Source organism: Cervus canadensis, chromosome 17 (assembly GCF_019320065.1).
Source record: "Cervus canadensis isolate Bull #8, Minnesota chromosome 17, ASM1932006v1, whole genome shotgun sequence".
Taxonomy (NCBI): domain Eukaryota; kingdom Metazoa; phylum Chordata; class Mammalia; order Artiodactyla; family Cervidae; genus Cervus; species Cervus canadensis.
In genome coordinates this window covers 11,040,701-11,061,239 of record NC_057402.1, presented here as the reverse complement: position 1 = coordinate 11,061,239, position 20,539 = coordinate 11,040,701, and the positions used below count along the sequence as shown (strand labels likewise).

At 46.7% G+C, this 20,539-nt stretch overlaps 1 protein-coding gene across 6 annotated transcripts; it reads left to right on the top strand.

Moving 5' to 3' along the window:
- Positions 1-13: 13 nt before the first annotated feature.
- On the top strand, positions 14-16,806 carry LOC122454846 (interferon alpha-inducible protein 27-like protein 2). 6 transcript variants are annotated; one of them, XM_043489488.1, is made up of 6 exons: positions 14-147; positions 9,710-9,831; positions 10,237-10,401; positions 14,821-14,850; positions 15,885-16,046; positions 16,537-16,806. In XM_043489488.1, exons 2-6 carry the CDS (start codon positions 9,759-9,761, stop codon positions 16,656-16,658), a joined length of 552 nt encoding a protein of 183 aa, XP_043345423.1. In that variant the 5' UTR covers positions 14-147; positions 9,710-9,758; the 3' UTR covers positions 16,659-16,806. The 6 variants fall into 6 exon arrangements, with proteins under 6 accessions (XP_043345423.1, XP_043345420.1, XP_043345425.1 ...); XM_043489485.1 differs by having other exon boundaries at positions 19-147; positions 9,706-9,831; XM_043489490.1 differs by lacking the exon at positions 14-147 and adding an exon at positions 7,620-7,667 and having other exon boundaries at positions 9,706-9,831.
- Positions 16,807-20,539: the final 3,733 nt, after the last annotated feature.

Genomic DNA, 20,539 nt, shown 5'->3' with positions numbered 1-20,539 from the left:
TCTAGACAACGCACTTGATTCGCTGCGGCGCGGCAGACTGTAGGCGCCTGTAGGTCCTCCTCCTCCAGGGTTTAGGGAGGAAGCGCAACAGGTGACGTCTGCCCTGCTTCTTCCTGGAGACTTCTGTGCTAGCTCTTGGACGGGAATGTAAGTTTTCTTGTCTTCTTGCTTTAGTTTCAGCGCACTGTGTTACGTATCGGCTGTGCGCCTGGAACCTCTCAAACGTTTTAGCCTTTAACTGACCACTCAATTCTTGCCTGGAGAATTCCATGGACAGGAGCCTGGCGAGCTGCAGTCCGTAGGGTCGCAGAGTCGGATAGGACTGAGCGACTAACATTTTACAACTCAACCAGTCTGTATTGGAGGTTCTGTTGTCCCCAGGTTTTCATGCCTCCGCCTATTGCTCACTGATGGTTGGGGAAGGTGGACCTGCTTCCAGTCATCAAGCTAAACTGGGTCTTTTGTTTTATGCAGAGAAATCAGCTCCACAGTAGGTAATCACTTTTTCTATGTGGGGATCCCCGGACCATTTGGGAAACTTTTCCCATAGACTGTCTGTATGTCTGGTCGCCTTGGGAAGTCCTAAAGATTCAACGAAGGATTTCACCAAGCTCAGGTCAAGTGAGCCTCCCCCCCACCACAGCGGCACCATGGAACACAGCTTAACTCATTTCTCGCGGGCGCTTGCCAATGTATCCCCTAGAGTCTGTGTCCAAGTGGTGCCTAAGGGGGATGTGATGACAAGAGACTGGAGCTGTCCCTGACGGCAGAGTGAGGAGGAAGGCTGCCTGTCCCTCCGCAGTAGGACAGTTTCCTGTCTCCTCTGGGCCAGCTACACACCTCGGGAGGGTTGCAGGGCTGTCGTGACAGAACCTTGACAAACCTTGGCCGGTTGGTGGGAAAAGGGACCTCACCAGAAAGAGGCTACAAGTAGGGTCCCAGAAGTGGGACTTGGGGGCTGTCTTATGGGGTCCGAAAGATACATAGAGATTCTCAGTGGAGGCCTCCAAAAAACTAACAAAAGCATCTGTATTAGTCAGGGTTCCCCCTGGTGGCTCAGATGGTAAAGAATCTGCCTGCTATGCTGGAGACCTGGATTTGATCCCTGGGTTGGGAAGATGCCCTAGAGAAGGAAATGGCAACCCGCTCCAGTGTTCTTGCCTGGGAAATCCCACTGACAGAGGAGCCTGGTGAGCTACAGTCCATGGGGTTGCAAAGAGTCAGACATGACCAAGCGACTAACACTTTCATTTTTCACTTTCTCCAGAGAAACAGAATCAACAGGATACCATATATAGAGAGGGGTTTGTTTGTTTGTTTGTTTTTTAAAGTCAATCAAATTTTATTCCCTCCTATATTATTTTATATGTTTAAAGTTTTATATAATAAGATGTTTTGATTTTACAATGGCTGAAGGTCGTGTGGACAGTTTTAGAAAGGAAAGTAGCATAGTAAATATTTATTTCTCAGCATAAAACAAACCGGTAATAATTATTTTTCTTCATGATGGAAACAGACAATATTGTCCTTTTCAATAAAAGGTTTAATTTTTAAAGAAATTGTTTAGAAAAGCAGGAATAAGTAATTTGGTTTTTTTTTTTTTCATTTTTAAAAATTTATTTATTTTAATTGGAGGCTAATTACATTACAATATTGTAGTGGTTTTTGCCAAACATTGACATGAATCAGCCATGGGTATACACGTGTTCCCCATCCTGAATCCCCCACCCCCCTCCCTCCCCATCCCATCCCTCAAGGTCATCCCAGTGCACTAGCCCTGAGCACCCTGTCTCATGCATCGAACCTGGACTGATGATCTATTTCACATATAGTAATATATATGTTTCAATGCTATTAGAGAGAGGTTTGTTTTAAGGAATTAAGTCAGAGTGATTGTGGAAACAGTGAATCCAAGATCTGCTGAGGTAGTCCGGCAGGCTGAAGACTCAGGGAAAGCATCCTAAAGCAGTTAGCTTGAAGAAGCCCTGCTTGCTCAGGGAAAGTCAGTTTTCGTTCTGTTAAGGCCTTCAACTGCTTGGATGGGGCCCACCCACACAGTGGAAGGGAATCTACTTTGCTCAAAGTCCACAGATTTAAATGTTAATCTCATCTGGGACTTCCTTGGTGGTCCAGTAGTTAAGAATCTCTTCCAATGCAAGGGATGTGGGTTCAATCCCTGTTTGGGGAACTAACATCCCACATGCCATGGAGCAACAACCAAGCCTGTGCACTGCGATGAAGACCCAGCACACCTGCCGGGGTCCAGCCCCAGCAGGATCCAGGGGAACCCTCAGGATGAACGGCATCAGCGAGAGAGAGACACGTAGGACCAGTCTTGATAGGGCCAAGTCTGCTAGGGGAAGAGAGAGAGAGAAAAAGAAAGAGACCAGACCAGGAATATGCAGCAGAGTCTGGCCGTTGCTTTATTTTTCACCATAGCCTTTATACCCTAAGTCGGTACATTTCTAAGGGGCAGATAAGCACACAGACTTAGTTTAACATTATATCAGCTTGTCCTTCACGAAACAAGGTGTGCTCTGTATATTTTTTGTTTATGAGAGTCTTCTCCCATAGATTTTTTGTACATTATCTTCTGGCCTTGAGCTTAGCAGAAAACAGAAAAGTGGCAGTCTCATGGTACAGCAAGTTGTAACATAATAGAAATACAATCCTGTTAACATAAAAGTCAGTCTTTTTGCAGAAATTCTCAGCTAAATTTATCTAAAAAGTTTAACACACAAAGACTCTGTGGCTCTGGTGAGGCAGCCCCTGTTTAGCGCTCTTGGTTAAAATTAACAATTATTGTTTTTACACTAGGGCTAAACTCTTATTTTACTATATCTTTAACTATATTAACAATAGTTTCTACTGCACAACCTCAGCACATTAACATCAATCAAACGTTGATCTAATAACCACTTTTAAAACAATATTTTTTGTATTTTCTAATAGGGCTTCCTCACCCCCCAAAGGGCTCTGTGCGTATTAGGGCCTTTTTAATGGTTAATCTCTAGGTATAATATCTTTTGGCTTTCAGGCCTGTTGACAATTTATGGTTTGCCCCTGGTGCAACTTTAAGCAACTTCAGTAGCTGACCCTGTCTTTTTTGTGGTTAATCTATTTTCTTTCTATTAGGTGTCATCTCCAAGGGAACTAGATAGGATTACATTTTTACAGAACAGAAATGCAAAGGATTGCAAAAACAGCAGATATGGCACAAAACAGGCTCTTAGTCCAAAAGTTAATTACCTGCAAGAAGTCACCAGCTAATCTCTATCTAAACTATTTTCTATTAGGCGTATATGTGGCTATAATATTTGTGGAGCTTTTCTCACCCCGCGAAGGGCCTATGCTTAATAGTTTCTTTTGTTAGCGTACTGTGCTTAGGATGTTTAGAACAATCATGAGCATTTTGTGCAATGAGAGCACACATTTATCAAACAAGCCAGAATGCCAGCAAAAGGGTTTGAATTGAAGCATTTCCTTCATCCCTGGCCCCTTCATAGGGTACCAGCGTCCAGGAGATTTATAATTAGCTTTTAAGTTGGTCTTTATTCAGTGAAAGAGGAGCAGGAGAGCTCTCGGCAGGCAACACAAAAATCTGCAGCAGGGCAAATAAGAACAACACTAGAAAAGGGGGGAGGATATAGGGTGGGGTAGAGGCCGAGGCCAACCTGGAGGGTCCCTTATCCTAGACGGCCTTGCCTGTCAGGTATTTTCCTCGTGACCTTGTCATGGATGGGGTCCCAGACGGCCTTGCCTGCCCGGTATTTTCTTCATGACCTCGTCACGGGCGGGACCTCCCATAACGGCTCCCAACACACACCCCAAAATTTTAACAGTAATAATAATAAAAATATTTCTCAGATGTTTGGTGGTGGTGTTCAGTCACTAAGTTGTAACACTTTGTGACCCACTGGACTGCAGCACGCCAGGTTTCCTTGTCCTTCACTATCTCCCAGAGTTTGCTCAAACTCATGTCCATTGAGTCAGTGATGACATCCAACCAGCTCATCCTCTGTTGTCTTCTTCTCCTCCTGCCCTCTATCTTTCCCAACTTCAAGGTCTTTTCCAATGAGCTCAGGTGGCCAAAGTATTGGAGCTTCAGCATCAATCCTTCCAATGAATATTCAAGATTGATTTCCTTTAAGAGCGACTGTTTTGATCTCCTTGCTGTCCAAGGGACTCTCTAGAGTCTTCTCCAGCGCCACAGTTTGAAGGCATCAGTTCTTCAGCGCTCAGCCTTCTTTATGGTCCAACTCTCACATCCATCCATGACTACTAGAAAAACCATCACTTTGATTATTCAGACCTTTATCAGCAAAGCGATGTCTCTGCATTTTAATATGCTGTCTAGATATTAAATGTTAATCTCATCTAAAAAAAACCTTCACAAAACTGTATAGAATAATGTGTGACAAAATATCTGGACATGGTGGCCCAGCCAAACTGACGCATAAAATTAACCATCAAAAAAAATATCTTCAGAGAAAAAAGGGCAGCTTTTGTTTGGATGTCTTCCATGACAGAGACAGGTCTATTCGACAGTCAAGGGACATCTGCATACTGTACCACCTAAGGTAAAATAGCTTTTTGCACCTTTATCTTTCATGGCTCCATTCAGTTGACCCTGATGTTGCCAAAAGCAGTCATTTGGGGAAGCAGTAGAGGAGAGAGGTGAGGAGCAGATTCTATCTCCCTTCCCCTTCTGAAACCTCTCCATATGGGAGCCTGAATCAGATCTAAGCTGGGGAAATGGGAGAAGTTATGAATGACACATGAGATGGAAATTCTGACATCAGACTAAGTGTTTTTATTTATGCATAATTTTTTCATAATAAAACTTTCCTGATTATTATGGATACAATGTTGAAATGGGATTCTTTCTGAGTTGGTTTCAAACTGAGAAGAAAACAATAGTTGCCAAATTTCCTCACTCTGCAAAGTAGGTTGCCTGGAGAATCTTAGACCTGGCAAGGAAGTTGTCTCAAAATCAGCTTTGTGACCCTTAGCTCAATACGTAGTTCAAAGTATGAAAACATTGAGATTGAATTGGCTTGAAATTTGAAATCATTTCCTTGCAGAATGTTGTTTCAAACCTGTAACCACAGTTGAATAAAGTATAATTCAGGCTAAGAATTTATCTCAACATCTGCTTCTTCAGGATTCCCAGAGCTTTTGCTGTGCTGAATAGCACTTGCAACTGTGTATTAGAGAAAGAGATTTATTTTTCTTGTCTTCCTCCTAGACTGCAAACTCCTCAGGAAATCCCGTCAGATTTATCTTGGCATCCCCCCAAAATGCCTAATCAGTGCCTGACTGACTTTGTGAGTCATAGATATTTGTTGAATGAATGAATGAGTAGGCAGTTGACCCTAGCTGAGAACAGGCTCTTCACCTCCACTTTTGTAGCTGAACCTGGTACCGAAAGTTACAAAGAGTACTGGCCTGGTCAGGTGCCATTTGTTGATAGTTCATAGCAGATTTACTTTTAGTAGCTGAAAACCGGCAACAACCAAGACAGGTGAATGACTAAACAAATGGCGGTGTACAGTAATCTTTTAGCAATATATACATGTACTAAATCACATTGCACAGTATAACTTACACAGTGGTGTATATCAATTATGTCTCAATAAAACTGGGGGAAAAAACCCTATGGATCTATATCATGGAATACTACTCAACAATAGAAGGGAATGAACTATTGATATACACAACTTCAGTGGATCTAAACTGCATTATGTTGAATTAAAAAAAGCCCATCACAAAACATCATTTAACATTCTTAAAATGACACAATCATAGAGATATAAAACAGATTAGTGGTTTCAAGGGATAAGGAAAGTTGGGCCAGAGAGTGTTAGAGGTTCAGTGTGAGGGTCACTAAAGGGAGATCTTTGTGGTGATGAAATAGTTCTGTATCATGACTCAATAGTGGTTACACATGTAGTAAAATGACATAGCATTATAAACACACTTTCTACCAATGTCAGTTCCCTAGCTTTTAGCTTATACTATCATTACATAATATATAAGCAATGCAGTTAACTGGGTGAAGGATCCCCAGAACGTCTCTGCATGAATTTGGCAACTTCCTTTAAATCCATCATTATTTGAATGTTTAACAAGTAAAGAAACTACATCACCCATATATTCTTATCACAAAGTATTTAACCTGCATCTGATTACTAAAATAATTAATTTGATATTCTTTCTTAAAGAGAAATAATTTTGGCATTTTCTTTTAGCAGAATGTGATTTGAAATAATATGGAATATTATGATGATGTGAAATAAAAAGGAAAAACAGTATATATATATACATATTGGTCTTTGACCCTAATCCCTAACACAGAACCCCTAAAACCTTGTACTTTCCTAGTGATAGGTACATCTTACACAGAATTCCTATATTCCTTGGAATTTCCTGAGTGAGTGACAAAAACATCCTTTGTTCTAATGGGGGTGATTCTAGCTGGGCTCCTGGATGGGGGCTGGTCACCAGAAAGACCAAGCCATTATCAGCCCCATCCTCCAATCCTGCATGGCTAGGAGAGGGATAAAGATGAAGCTAATATTCCATCACACCTACACAATGGATCCTGCATAAACATTCCTAAAATATGGAGTTCTGAGAACTTGCCAATTGGTAAACAATAACACATCGGCACTCTGGGAGGGTGATGCCCCCCAGACTCCACAACTCCTGTGGACCAAGGACCACAACTCCTGTGCTCAAGGGACCGCAGCTCTTGTGCTCCAACCTCATCGTAGGTATCTTTCCACCTGACTGTTGACTTGCATCTTTTAATACTCTTTGCAGTGTATCAGTAATAGTAAGGAAAGTGCTTTCCTAAGTTCTGTGAGTCTTTTGGCAAATTATAGAACCCAAGGAAGAGGTCATGTAACTGTATGTATGTCCGTGTGCCCAACAAACAGTGGGGCCAAACAATATCAAAACGTCAGTTTGGTGCAGAGGACTGTTTTTTGCAGGGCCAGGAAGGAGACAGGTGGCTCATGGCTTAAAAATCCAGAAATCTGGAAGCTTTCAGTAAAGCCCTTTCCTAGGAAAAATGAGGGAGGGGCGTGGTTAGTTATTGTAACCTTCCTGATGTCAGATCCCTTGTTCTAGAGGTCAGGTCCCAGTCAGGGCACTATGCTCCTGTAAATCTCCACCAAACAAAGATTAGTCTCTGTCCTGCCAAGGAAGCAGGAAGGGCAAGGTTCCCAGGTGCAATTTTTGCCCTCCAAGGCTCAGGCCCTGCCTAAGAGGAGAGGGTCCATGAGGGGGTAGGTTACCCTGCCCAGGTCAAGCACCCAATCGGGGTCCTCCCACAGTGCCCAGACCTGGCTGAGGAGGCAGATCTCAGCTGGCGGTGCCCTCAGGGCCTGGTCCCCAAGCCCTGTCCAGGTATCATCATGAAGGAGCCAGGCATCCAGAACCCAGTCAGTTCTCAAGCTCCTCTGGCGTCCCAGATGGGACCGGGTCCCAGACCGTGACCCAGACTGACCACCACAGCCATTAGGTCAAAGAGACAGGGATGGATGGTGTTTTTAATGTGACCTGTGTCGGATGATACCAGTCTTTTCTGTTTTATAGGCTGTCTGTCTAGCTATCTTCTAGTGACAGAAATTTCAGAAAAACCAATCGGCCTGCTTCTTCAGGTGGGGGATGTTCCTTGTGTCCTGCGTTCTTCCAGGAAAGTAGAGTCAATACCAAGTGACGCCAAGGAGAGGCTCCTGCACCCTCTCTGCTCTTGGCCCCATGGACAGCATCCGCGGTGGCTCACCGAAACTGGAGCAGCTTTTGCTGAAATGTTTGGCTTTGTTGTCCCAAAGCTTAAGCAGAGGTGGGGGTGGGGGAAAGACAGGGCCCTGGCCCTGGTCCCTCCTGTCCTCACCTTGCAGGAGGGACAAGGCCTCCATTCCCAGGACACTCAAGCCTGTCCCAAGCAGAGCCTCTTCCAACACTGATTCTGCGCTTTCCCCCATTTTCTGCCCGTTGTACCCTGACCCAGCTTCACACTGACATTCTCACTTTCCTCTTCTTCTTTGTTCAACCATTCAAAACATTTATTGAGCTCTAGACTCAGGAGAAGACAGACAAATTTGTGCTATTCGTAAGATTTATTCTATCAGGGATAAGGGACAGAAGGGCTTCCCTGGTGCCTCAGGTGGTAAAGAATCTGCCTGTAATGCAGGAGACCTGGGTTCAATCCCTGGGTCGGGAAGATCTGTTGGAGGAGGGCACGGCAACCCACTCCAGTAATCTTACCTGGAGCACCCCAAGGACTGAGGAGCCTGGCAGGCTACAGTCTTGGGATCACAAAGAGTCGGCACGACAGAGCGACTAATACTTCAAGGGACAAAAAGAAGTAAATGTAGTAATACCACAATTCTGTGAATGCCACTGTGTCAGCAAACTAAGGCACATCAATGGGAATTCACTCCCTTAGTTGCAACTAAGGATTTCCTCCCCAGGTACTGGTCAGAGATGGTGCTCTTGACCATCAACCCGCATCAGTAATTACAGATAGGAGATTACAGCTCTGTGCCACTTGTCAGCCAAGGGAAAATGTTTTGTACCGTAAACCTGCACATCATGGAGGGCAGGGAAAAGAAAGTTCACAAGAAATGCAGGTGGTTTTATAAAACGGAGGACTAGGGATTCCTCACATATCCAAGAAGGGGAATCTGAGAGGGAAAGCCATGCTCCTGCAAAAGGCCCACCCCTCATCCTCCCATTAGCATGCAAAGGTGAGGTCTCCCTGGCACCAAGCCTGGAATGAGGGTGACTCACCTCCTCCTTGGACTCGTGGGGTCAGACGTCACCCAGGGAGGGACTATTTAGCCGGCTGGAGTTCTCAACAGCCTCACTATGTGCAGGGCTTCACACACTACTCTTCGATCCCCAACAACTATTAAGCAGGGTAAGCAGGGGCCTGCGAGGTGGGGAGGGGAGGCAGCAAAGGGCCTCCACTCTCAGCCTCCCTCTCCACTTCCATCAGGACTGCTGTCCCTGTGACCAGGGCTGAGTGTGGGGAGGGGGCTTGAGCCCACCATTACCATGAGACATTGGGAACCTCTGGTCTTGTCTTGACCTGGGTTACAATGAAGCCCTGAGACAGACCAGGTGGGCAGTGAGCAGGGGACAGAGATGGGGTATTAGAGGTGGCCAGGACTCTGGAGATCAGAGAGCCAAGCAAAGTCATTATTAACTTCAAAACTGTGGTCTGAGCAGATTAAGGGGGTGGGCTGGAAGTGACTCAGGCTTCAATGGGACAGAGGGCAGGGCTGGAACAGCAGAGAGATGTCCCCCTGAAACCTAGGTGCAGCCTAAATCAGGCAGTGAAAGTGAAAGTCGCTCAGTCATGTCCGAGTCTCTAAGACCCCAGTCTCTAAGTCCACGAAACTCTCCAGACCAGAATACTGGAATGGTTAGCCTTTCCCTTCTCCAGGGGATCTTCCCAACCCAGGAATTGAACCCACGTCTCCCACATTGTAGGCAGATTCTTTACCCGCTGAGCCACAAGGGAAGCTCAAGAATACTGGAGTGGCTAGCCTTTCTCTCCTCCAGGGGATCTTCCTAACCCAGGAATGGAACCCAGGTCTCCCGTATTGCAGGCAGATTCTTTACCAACTCAGCTATCAGGGAAGCCCTAAATCAAGCAGAGCAGTTTTAACTTCACACTCTGTTTCTCAGAAAGACAGCGGTGACCTTGGCTCCACAACTAGTGTTCCCAGACCGCCTCCAGGATGTCAGCTAAAGCCATAGAAAGCGGGGAAGGCGGTGCCTTGGATGCCCCCCGGCCAGAATTGCTGTCGGAAGGTGAGTGCCCTTGGGAAAGCTCCTGAGGGTGGGGTGGCCCAGAGCTTGGGGTTCCTGGATGTGGGCAGAGGGGGTCTGGGTTCTGTCCTGGTGCTGCAACCCCTGGTGAGCACCCCTGGTGAGCACCCCTGGTACTCTGGGCCCCATCAAGTCTCTTCCCCCCTGGTCCTCAGCCTCCTGCTCTGTGCAGTCAGGAACCCCAGCTCTCCACTGGTGCTGGGCCTCCCTCTCTCTGTCTTCTCCTGGTTCACCTCCAAGAACCCTTGATACCGCAGCTTCCTCTGAGGTCCCCTCCCTGCATCAGAGATCCTGGGAGCTTCAGGAAAGGGTAGAGGGTGCTGTGTGGGGTCTGGTCCCACAGCTGCCTGCCCCGCTGTGTGCTCCCCCATTATTTCTTTCTTCCAGAGGAAGAAGAACCTTCCCAGTCAAGCAATCAGGCCTCTGATGGCTCTTCTCCTGGGAAGACACCACAGGGGCCACATGAGGGGCCTCATCAGGGACCAGATGGCTCTGGCTCTGACCCCAGAGATCCACCCGAGTCGCAAGGCAGCAATTTCTACCATTATGCAGGTAACAGGTCTCCGAGCACCAGTCTACGTACGGATCCTCACCCCACACCCACTGCACAGCTCAACCTGCTAAATTGTCATTGTCAGGACAGTCTTCCTGATGGAATGTCTCTGACACACAGTCAGAAAAAGTCACAGCGTACAGAGGAGATGAAATAAATGATGCTCTAGAATCAGAGGGACCACACTTAGGGTTTAGCTCTGCCTCTGACTCGCTGAGTGACCCAGGGCCAGTCACTTGCCCTCTCTGGGCCTTCATAGGTTTGTTTTTAAGCACAGGGGTGGGATGAGGTCACTCTTACGGGCCTCTCAGAACCAGGTCACCTCCAGTTAGGTGGGGCAGAGGCGCTGCTCAGGTTAGATGCCTGACAGCTGGCAGGCACAGTCTCAGGCCCGGCTCACTGCCCATGCCTGTCCTGTGGCCCCACAGCACCCAAGGCAGGTACGTTTCATTTCTCCATTTGCGCTCCTCCCCGGATGCCCCAGGGCCTGGTCACTAATGTCCTCCCAGAACACACCCTCCGAGAGCAGTGTCACCTCTAATGTGGGGCCAGCCTTGGGCCAGGGCACCAAAGGTGCATGTTTGTTTTTTCTTAAATCAGGTGATCATACACTATAGAATTTAATATGCCAAGATGACAGTTTGTCAGTGTAGGTTGAATAGTGTTAAGTACATTTGCATTCTTGTGTACTTGATCTCTAGAATTCTTTTCATTTCCCGAAACTGAAACTCTGTACACATTAAACATGAACTATCTGTCTCCTCCTGCTCCCAGCTCTGGGAAACCACAGTTCTTTCTATTTCTAAAATTTGAGTAAGGTAATCTAATTTCCATGTCAGCGGAATCATACAGTATTTTTATTATTCTGACTGGCTTGTTTTACTTGGCGTAAGTTTCCCTAGGTTCACCCATATGTCATAGTTTCCTCTTTAATGCAGAATGAGCTTCCCTTGTGTGTCTCTACCACGTGGTGATGACCCATTTATCCATCGATGGACACTTAGATTGCTTCTACTTCTTGACAACTTTGAAAAATGCTGCTATGAACATGCAATGCAAATATCTCTTCCAGACCCTGTTGTCAATTTCTTTAAATCAATATCCAGAAATTGGATTGCTGCTGGATCATATGATTTTCTATTTTAATGTTTTCAGAACTGCCATAGTGTTTTCCATAGCTCTTGCACCATTTTCTGTTCCTACCAACAGTGCACAAGAGTGCCACCTCCTCCACATTCTAACCATGGCTTGTTATTTTATGTTTTTTTGTTTTTTAAATAGTAGCTATCCTGATGGATGTGAAGTGGTATCTCGTGGTTTTGATTTACATTTCCCTAATGATGAATGAATTTGAGCATCTTTCCAAATACTTGTTAGCCGTTTGAATCTCATTAGGAAATTGCCTATTTGAATTCTTTTCCCAATCTTAAACCGAGTTCTTTGAGTTTTCGGTCATAGGAATTCCTTCTACCATACCTTGAATATTAGTCCCTTACTAGATACATGATTTGCCAAGTTTTTCTCCCATGCTGTAAGTTGCCTTTCCACTGTGTGGATTGTGTGTTGTTGTAGACCATTATGGCTGCTGTAACAAAATGCCACAACCTAGGTGTCTTAAAAAGAACAGGAATTTATTTCTCACATTTATGTAGCCTAGGAAGTCACAGATCAAGACACCGGTAGACTCTGTGTTGTGAGAGCTCACTTCCTAGACAGCCATCCCTGTAAGCTTCTATGGTGGGAGGAACAAAGGAACTGGCATGGGGATGGGGTGGAGGGGCCTCTTTCATAACGAAAATCATCTCAATCAAGAGGGCTCTGCCTTCAAGACCAAATCACCTCCTAGAAGCAACCCTCCTAACACCATCACATTGGGTATTAGGTTTCAGAATGTGAATTTATGGGAACACAGGCATTCAGATCATAACATGACTTTGCATGCAAAGATACACTTCATTTATACTTCTTTTTCTGAAATTCTCCTTCAGAGCTTCCTTGATCCCAAACCAGTAGCTCTCATGTTGGGAGATGGCAGTGAAGGAGGATTTACGATTGACTTTAAAACCCTCAAGAAGCAGAAATGATAGAGAATAATACTGCCTTGTGGAAAATTCTGTGGCAGCAGCAGCACAGTAGACTCACATTGAGTCTTTAGGTGGAGGTGGCTCAGGAGCATTGGGAACGTGTGGCAGAGTCCTGGAAGATGTGCCTGGATTTGCCAGGCAAAAGACTGAATGCTGAGGGCGGGGCATGGCTTCTATTCTTTCCGCAGGATAGAAGCAGAAGCCAGATCAATGAGAGCCTCCTCATCCTCACTGGAGAAGTGAACTTTCACCTGTGGGCACAGGGGGCAAGAAGGGACCCCAAACCTTCACCCTTCTCTGTACCCAGCGGCCAGCCGATGTGTCTCATTCTGTGTGTTTCCCCCGTCTCTGATCCTGGACAAGGAGAGGTGATGCCCACTAGGGCGGCAGTGGTGGAGTCAGAGAGATCGGGGCGAGGCAGCCACAAGCCAGGAGTTGTCAGCAAGCACTAGACAGTGATGTTCCAAAAGGCAAGGAAAGATCCTCCCCTAGAGCCTTCAGGGAGAGCCTGGCTCTTCTACACCTCTCACCTCCAGAACTGTGAGAACATGAGAGAATTAACAGAGCTTGTGGTCATTAGTTACTGCAGCCTCAGGAAACTAAGGTGGGCAAATCTCATTTTATTGGAGTTTGCAGATGCTCTTTTTTTTTTTTTAAACAAGTTGAAGGCTTGTAGCAACTAAGAGTTGGCAGAGTTGGTTCATATTTTTAGCAATAAAGTATTTTTAACTTAAGATATACACATTTTTTAATACATAAAGTCATTGTGCACTTAGTAGACTCCAGCATATTATAAACATAACTTTTATATGCAATGGGGAACCAAAAAATCATCTGATAATTGCTTTATTGCAGTAACCTGGAACCGAATCCCTCGTATCTCCAAGTTGTGTCTGGACAGAGATCAAAAATCTCATTGTGGTTGAGGAACTCTTGAAGGCTGTATTGGAGTCAGAATCTGTGAAAGGAGGAGCTGGGAGTATCTAGAGGGGTGCTGAAGTTGATCACAGGGAGAAGGCAGTGTTTGTTAGTGTCAAGGTCTAGGGCCCCACTATCCAATAGAGCTTTCTGCAGTGATGACCATGTTCTTTGTGTGATCCAAAACAGTAGCCACTAGCCATGTGTGACTAATGAGCCCTGGGTCATGTGACCGAGAAACAGAGTTGTAATGCTTATTTCATTGTAATTCACTGTGGCTCAGTTGGTAAGGAATCTGCCTGCAATGCGGGAAACCTGGGTTCGATCCCTGGGTTGGAAGAGCCCCTGGAGAGGGAAAGGCTACTCACTCCTGTATTTTGGCCTGGAGAATTCCATGAAATGTATAGTCCATGGGATCACAAAGAGTCAGACAGGACTGAGCGACTTTCACTTTCAAGATTTAAGTCACACACATAGCTAGTGGTTCCCATAGTGGGCAGCATAGGTATAGGGTATGACCTTGGGTGTGTGTGGCCTAGAGTCTAAGATCCTTAGAAGTAGGGAGGTGAGAATTGAAAGACCAGGTTGTTAGAAATTTCATCTGTGCAGAAATGGAAGCCCTCAAGACAAATCAGGGCTCCTGATGGAGAGAGAGGCGTTGGTGAGCCAGGAGCTACAGCCTTCCAGAAATGGCTGGGGGCCGGAGGCTGATTTTGTACCTTTTCCTCCTTGCCTGGTATCAAGGCTTCTCTTCCTGGGGAGCTGGCTGAGCTCACTCCCACAGCTCCTGAAATCTCCAGAACACCTGGTCCCTACTGCCCAAACATCCTAGTCCCTGCTGCTGTCAGGTATCCCTGCCAGACCCAAGAGCTCTGAGCAATTCAGTATGGTACAGGCATGCCGGAATCCAGTGTGGCCAGGGGCTCCAGTGAGAAGGCAGCACACACATTTCCTGATGGGGGAATCGGGGATGCTCTGTGCAAAAAGTCACAAGTAGGCTGAGCCCTGGAGGACGGGGTGCTTCCACTCAAGCTATAATCTCGGAAGGGTGTCTGAAAGATGAACAAACCAAAACAGTCAAATTTATTTGATTGCAAATAAAATCAGCATGCTTTTCTGATTTCTTCTTTTTTTTCTTGTTGAGAAAATGATACTGAAGGTATTGAAGTTAAGGAACAGTATGAAACCGTTTCAAGGCAGGTTCCTCTCCCCCTCTGGAGTGCCACAGAGCTCTGGGCTCTTGTCCATCCTCCTCTGATTCCCTGACTCTCAGACTACTACGTAAAAGCAGAAAGCCACACAGGGGCTGCTGTCTCCTGTGATCCCAACTCCAGGGAACCCTTCCCACTGGGACAGTAGCAGAGATGCAGGGGAAGGCCAGTGCTGGGCACTCACAGGGGTTCTTTCTTTCTCCAGGCAAGACTGCCGCAGCCGTGATCGGAGGAGGTGAGTCTCTTTGTAAAGCAACTCAAGCCGCATCTGCCACTGTCCCTGAGCTCCTGGGAGAGTCTGGCCTTGACTAAGTCCAAGATTGCCTTGAGCCTCAAGACCTGGGTGGGTAGGGGTGGGGTGGAAGGTGTCAGAGGTGGAATTCTTGCGGTAACAAGAACCTTGCCAAGAAGGAACCAAAGCAAAGCCATTCACAGCACCCACTTCCAATCTCAGCTTCTCCCGAGTGCAAACGGTGGGTTCCCAGGTGAGTTGCTAGACTTGTCTGAATCCGTGATTTCTCCCCAGAAAGCTGGGGCACGGTTTCTTGCAAAGGCCTGTAGGAAATGTGTGAGCTGAGCTGTGTGGATTTCTCAGAACTGCTCTGTAATCTTTGGAGCTCATCCAGTGAGCCCAGTGAGGGTCATCCACTGGTGAGGGTCATCCACTGGTGAGGGTCATTCACGGTGGCCGGAATCAAAGAAAATCAAACATTTCTGTCACACCAGCCAGTCTGAAGTGCTCAGTGCCATATGTGTCCACCATGTGGATGGTGTAGACATAGAAGGTTTCTGGTGGCAGAAGGTTCTATGCCTGCACCATCTGAGATATAGGAACCCTGGGGGATGCTCACCAGCGGCCCCGGGCCAGAGGTCAGAAGCTCCACCCAGCACCTTTTCAGAAGAGCAGTTCTGTCCTCATACTGTGGGCCTATGCCTGTGTGAAAGACACCAGTTTCCCCATCAAAAGGGGGTGTTTGAAGCCCCCTGCTTGTTTCAACTTTATTTCATAAAGGGCGAACTAAAGCCCAGGGAGGACTGCTGAGGTTCCCAGGAACACAGCTAAAATGAGGTACAAACAGGCCTGGGATTCAGGTTTCTGGAAGGGTCCCCCACCCACTTGTGTCCACATGTACAGCCTTCCCTTGTCTTGGATGCCGAGGTTTTCAGGAGAGCAGAGTGGACCCCTCACCTCATGTCACAGGAAGGTGTCAGGGAGATGTAGGGAGTCGGTCCCATGGGGCCAACCCCAAAGCTCCTCTCTCTCTGCAGCCCTGGCCGTGGGGTCTGTGCCCGTGGTGCTGGGCGCCATGGGCTTCACCGGGGCTGGAATCGCCGCCTCCTCCATCGCGGCCAAGATGATGTCAGCGGCCGCCGTGGCCAGTGGGGGCGGGGTTGCCGCTGGAAGCCTGGTGGCCACTCTCCAGTCCGTGGGTAAGTGTCCGGGCGGGAGGAGGCGGGCCCCTCTGCTTCTTCCAGCTTCATGGTCATCAGTGTACCTGGACCTTTGTGTCCCCCTCACTGTCCCCACATCTGGTTGTGGTTATGGGTGATGGGAGGAGGGGTGTGCATCCCAGGAGGCCTGCATTCCTCACCAACACTATATAACCTATGTAGGTCCCCTCCCCTCTCTGGGCCCAGCCGAGTGCAGTGGAGGGAGGGGCAGCCTGTCATTTCTCAGAGGGTCTGTCCTGTCACTGATGGACTGACCATCAGAGTTCATGTCTCCTCTTTGGGCGGCCATGTGCAGCCGCCCCTCCCCCTGCAGACATCCTGGGGTTTCAGGAAGTAGAGCAGGCCACAAAGGTGGGATGTCTGTTTCTCCGGCCTCCAGATGGTCCTGGGACTTCTGACCCCCATGGCCTTGCTGGGGGCTGCTGGGCCTCCCTGTCCCCTTGTGCTCTAACATCCTCCTCTCCCCCAGGGGCAGCTGGACTTTCCGCATCATCCAACATCCTCCTGGGCTCTGCTGGGTCAGTATTTGGCATGTGGATGTGGGGTTCAAAAAAGAAGGCCGCTCATCCACCAGGATCCAGTACTGAATAAGAGAGCGGTTCCCATGCTGGAGATGAACTTCCAGGGCCTCAGGATGTCAGTCCCCCAAATGACAAGCCCTCTGCCTCCCAAAATTCTTCCAAGAATCATAAGAAATAAAAACAACAAAAAGAAATAAAAACAAGATGCTGTGACCTTTCATGAGTGTCCCTACTGGGTTCTTATTTATCAGACAGGGTGCAGGGCATCTGTAGGGCCACTGGTGATAGGATATGGGCCAAGAACTCTGTAAGAATGGGCACCGATATCCATGACAGGAAGCAAGGTCTGTTTCCACTCTATTGTGACCAAAAGTGAAAGTGTCATTCGATCAGTCGTGTCTGACTATTTGTGGTCCCATGGACTGTAGCTGGGAAGACTCCTCTGTCTATGCAATTGTCCAGGCAAGAATACTGGAGTAGGTTGCCATTCCTTTCTTCAGCGGATCTTCCCAACCCAGAGATGGAAACTGGGTCTCCCACACTGCAGGCAGATTCTTTATTATCTGAGCCACTAAGTGGGGCAATCTTGTGGGTTTGAGCCCTTAACCCGTGGGGTTAACTCTAGTTAATGTCAGAATCACGTTAAATTGCAGGACACCCAGCTGCTATCCATAGACAACTGGAGTTTCTTGTAAGGAAATCCACACATCTGACATCCAAAGTGGTCTGAGTGGCCATGGTACTGAGAAAGTCTTGTTTTCTCACTCAGATGGTAAAAGGAATTTATGTCTGTGACTTCGTAAGTTACCTAGAATTTTGCCCAGACTTCCAAAGTTGCTCCAAGTACCATACATTAAAAACACAGGAGAGGGACTTCCCTGGTGGTCCAGTGTGCAAGAATCCACCTTCCAATGCAGGAGACATCGGTCAGGGAATTGGTCGATTCCTGGTCAGGGAACTAAGATCTCACATGCCTGGGGCAACTGAGCCCCCAAGCCTCAACTACTGAGCTCATGTGCCCTAGAACCCATGGTCTGAGACAAGGAAACCACCACAGTGGGAAGCCTGAGCACCAGAGAAAGCCTGCACAGCAATGAAACTCACCACAGCCAAAAATAAATAGACTAAATAATGAAAAAAATATGTACATGCAGCTAAATGTAATTAAAATAGCATGCTTGACTTTATGTGACTCTTACCACAAAAACAAACAAAAGAAAAGCATGTGTACATGTTAAAACACCAAACGTTGTCTTGCCTTACTATTGCATGGTCAAATTCCTCCTTAACAATACCTGAGAAACAATTCCCCATATTGAAAAATGTAAATCTATAACCAAGGACAGATCTAGGTTTTAGGGGCTTGAGATTTAAGTAGTTGGGGAGAGAAAACTCTAAAAAATATAATAAGAGAATTACAATCTAAAATGCCAATAGCACTAAAATGTCATTCAGAAACAAGGGAAAGTGGTAGAGTAAAGACAGTTTGGGAAAAGTCTGCAGTCTTAACCAGTTGCTCTTAGAATACCATACTTTTGCAAATAGCAATGATAGCAATGCTAGCACACTGCAGAATTGCTCTCAGGAATTCTCCTGAACAGAACCAGTGCAAGTGAGAGTCTCTGAGCTCAGGCTTCTTTCAGTTCAGTTCAGTTCAGTTCAGTCGCTCAGTCGTGTCCAACTCTTTGCGACCCCATGGACTGCAGCACGCCAGGCCTCCCTATCCATCACCAATTCCTGGAGTTTACTCAAACTCATGTCCATTGAGTCGGTGATGCCACCCAATCATCTCATCCTCTATCATCTCCTTCTCCTCCTGCCTTCAATCCTTCCCAGCATCAGGGTCTTTTCCAATGAGTCAGTACTTCCCATCAGGGGGCCAAAGTATTGGAGTTTCAGCTTCAGCATCAGTCCTTCCAATGAATATTCAGGACTGATTGCCTTTAGGATGAACTGACTGGATCTCCTTGCAGTCCAAGAGACTCTCAAGAGTCTTGTCCAACACCATAGTTCAAAAGCATCAATTCTTCGGCGCTCAGCTAGCTTTTTTGTCCAGCTCTCACAGCCTTCTTTCACTTAATGGTAAACTGGTCTTTGACACTATCATCAGTGGCCACATAAATGTCTGTTATGCAGGGGCATAAAATTATGTGTCCTTGATTTCCTCTTGTTTTAAAGGTTTGCTGTCCTCAATAACACCGTGATAATCAATCATGTACAGATGTTTTTGTGCACACATCTGATTCTTTTCTTACAATGAATTCCCAGAAATAGTATTTCTGAATCATGTGGAGTGAAAGCTGTTATTACACATTTCTGTATTGCCAGTTGTGACCCGTGTATCAGAGCACATCCCACCCACCAAAGTGTGAGCATTCACCTTTCCTTGCCCCGTGCAAACACTGGATGTTTTTATTTACTTTCTCTGGAGCAGCTGTGGAGGTTGTCCTCACTCAGTTCTGCTTCATCCCCTGCTGTGAACCCCCAGGGACAGAGAGTAATGATAATACTCCCCAGATTCTCTGGTGACACCGGTTCCGCAAAGGCACTGGATCTTGCGTCAGGCAGGGAGACAGGACTGCTGCTTTGCTGCCAAGCACAGTAGTGAGGACTAGGTCTTCTGCAGCAGCAGTGGAGTCAGAATCCAGCTCTCACCTGACTGAGATGCGTTGTTTTATCTGCAGACGTGACATACATAGCAGTTTGGTCCCAGAGTGGCTTCCTGGTATCTCTGGTTCCTGATCAAAGCAGCAGTCCCAGAATCCTTGGTGGCCCAGTCCTTCAATGTTCCCCTAGAGGATGGGAAGTTCATTCCAGCCTCAGCCTTGAATCTTCTCCAATCCTGGGGTGCTTTTATAGGCATGGAACTCCTTGTGTAAAAACCCATTCTGCTTCAGTTAGCTGGAGTGTCTTCTGATAGCTGCAGCCAAATCCTAACTGACCAATACATAGAATACACACATACACACAGAGCTACTTTTTTTAAAAATTATTTTTACTATCGGAATGATTGAACGTCTTCTCAAATATTCATTGGTAGTAAACAATTCTCTCTTTGAGGATCACCTCTTCTAGTCTGACTTTTCTTTCGCCACATGTCAGCATGCTGAATCTTCTTTCCCGGACAAGGAATGGAACCCGTGCCCCCTACAGTGGAAGGACAGAGTCCTAATCACTGGATCACCAGGAATTCCCAAGACTGATTTCCTTCTTTAAACAGTATTTATTTATTTGGCAGCGTTGGGTCTTAGCTGTGGTACTCAGGTCTTTGCTGTGTTGTGTGGCTATTTCCTGGAAGCACAGAGACTCTCCAGTTGAGGCCCGAGAGCTCAGTAGGTGTGGCACTTGGGCTTAGTTGCTCCTTGACATGTGGGATTTTAATTCCCTGACCAGGGGTCAAACCTGTGTTCTTTCCACTGGAAGGCAGATTCTTAACCACTGGACCATCAGGGAAGTACCCTGAAGGCTTTTAACATATGATTCCGTATCAACTCTCTTTACTTTGGGAATTCTAATAATGCAAAGGTTTTGTTTTTCTTTCCCCTCAGTAGGTGACTTCTCTCTTACCCTTGTTCATGAGTTTGTAATGCCACATGTACTCTGAAGGCACCAGTTTGTTCTGTTCCATAAGGTGTCTTTCTAGGTACCATCTCAATTCAGTTCAGTTTAGTTGCTCAGTCGTGTCCGACTCTTTGCGACCCCATGAAACACAGCACGCCAGGCCTCCCAGCCCATCACCAACTCCCGGAGTTTACCCAAACTCATATCCATTGAGTCACTGATGCCGTCTAACCATCTCATCCTCTGTCGTCCCCTTCTCCTCTTGTCTTCAACCTTTCCCAACATCAGGGTCTTTTCAAACGAGTCAGCTCTTCGCATCAGGTCACCAAAATATTGGAGTTTCAGCTTCAACATCAGTCCTTCCAATGAATACCCAGGGATGATTCCCTT

Coding starts and splice junctions, on each gene's coding strand:
- LOC122454846 (XM_043489488.1), top strand. CDS start 9,759: ATGTCAGCTAAAGCCATAGAAAGCGGGGAAGGCGGTGCCTTGGATGCC. Junction 14,851..15,884: donor CGCAGCCGTGATCGGAGGAG/GTGAGTCTCTTT, acceptor CTCTCTCTGCAG/CCCTGGCCGTGGGGTCTGTG. Junction 16,047..16,536: donor GGCCACTCTCCAGTCCGTGG/GTAAGTGTCCGG, acceptor CCTCTCCCCCAG/GGGCAGCTGGACTTTCCGCA.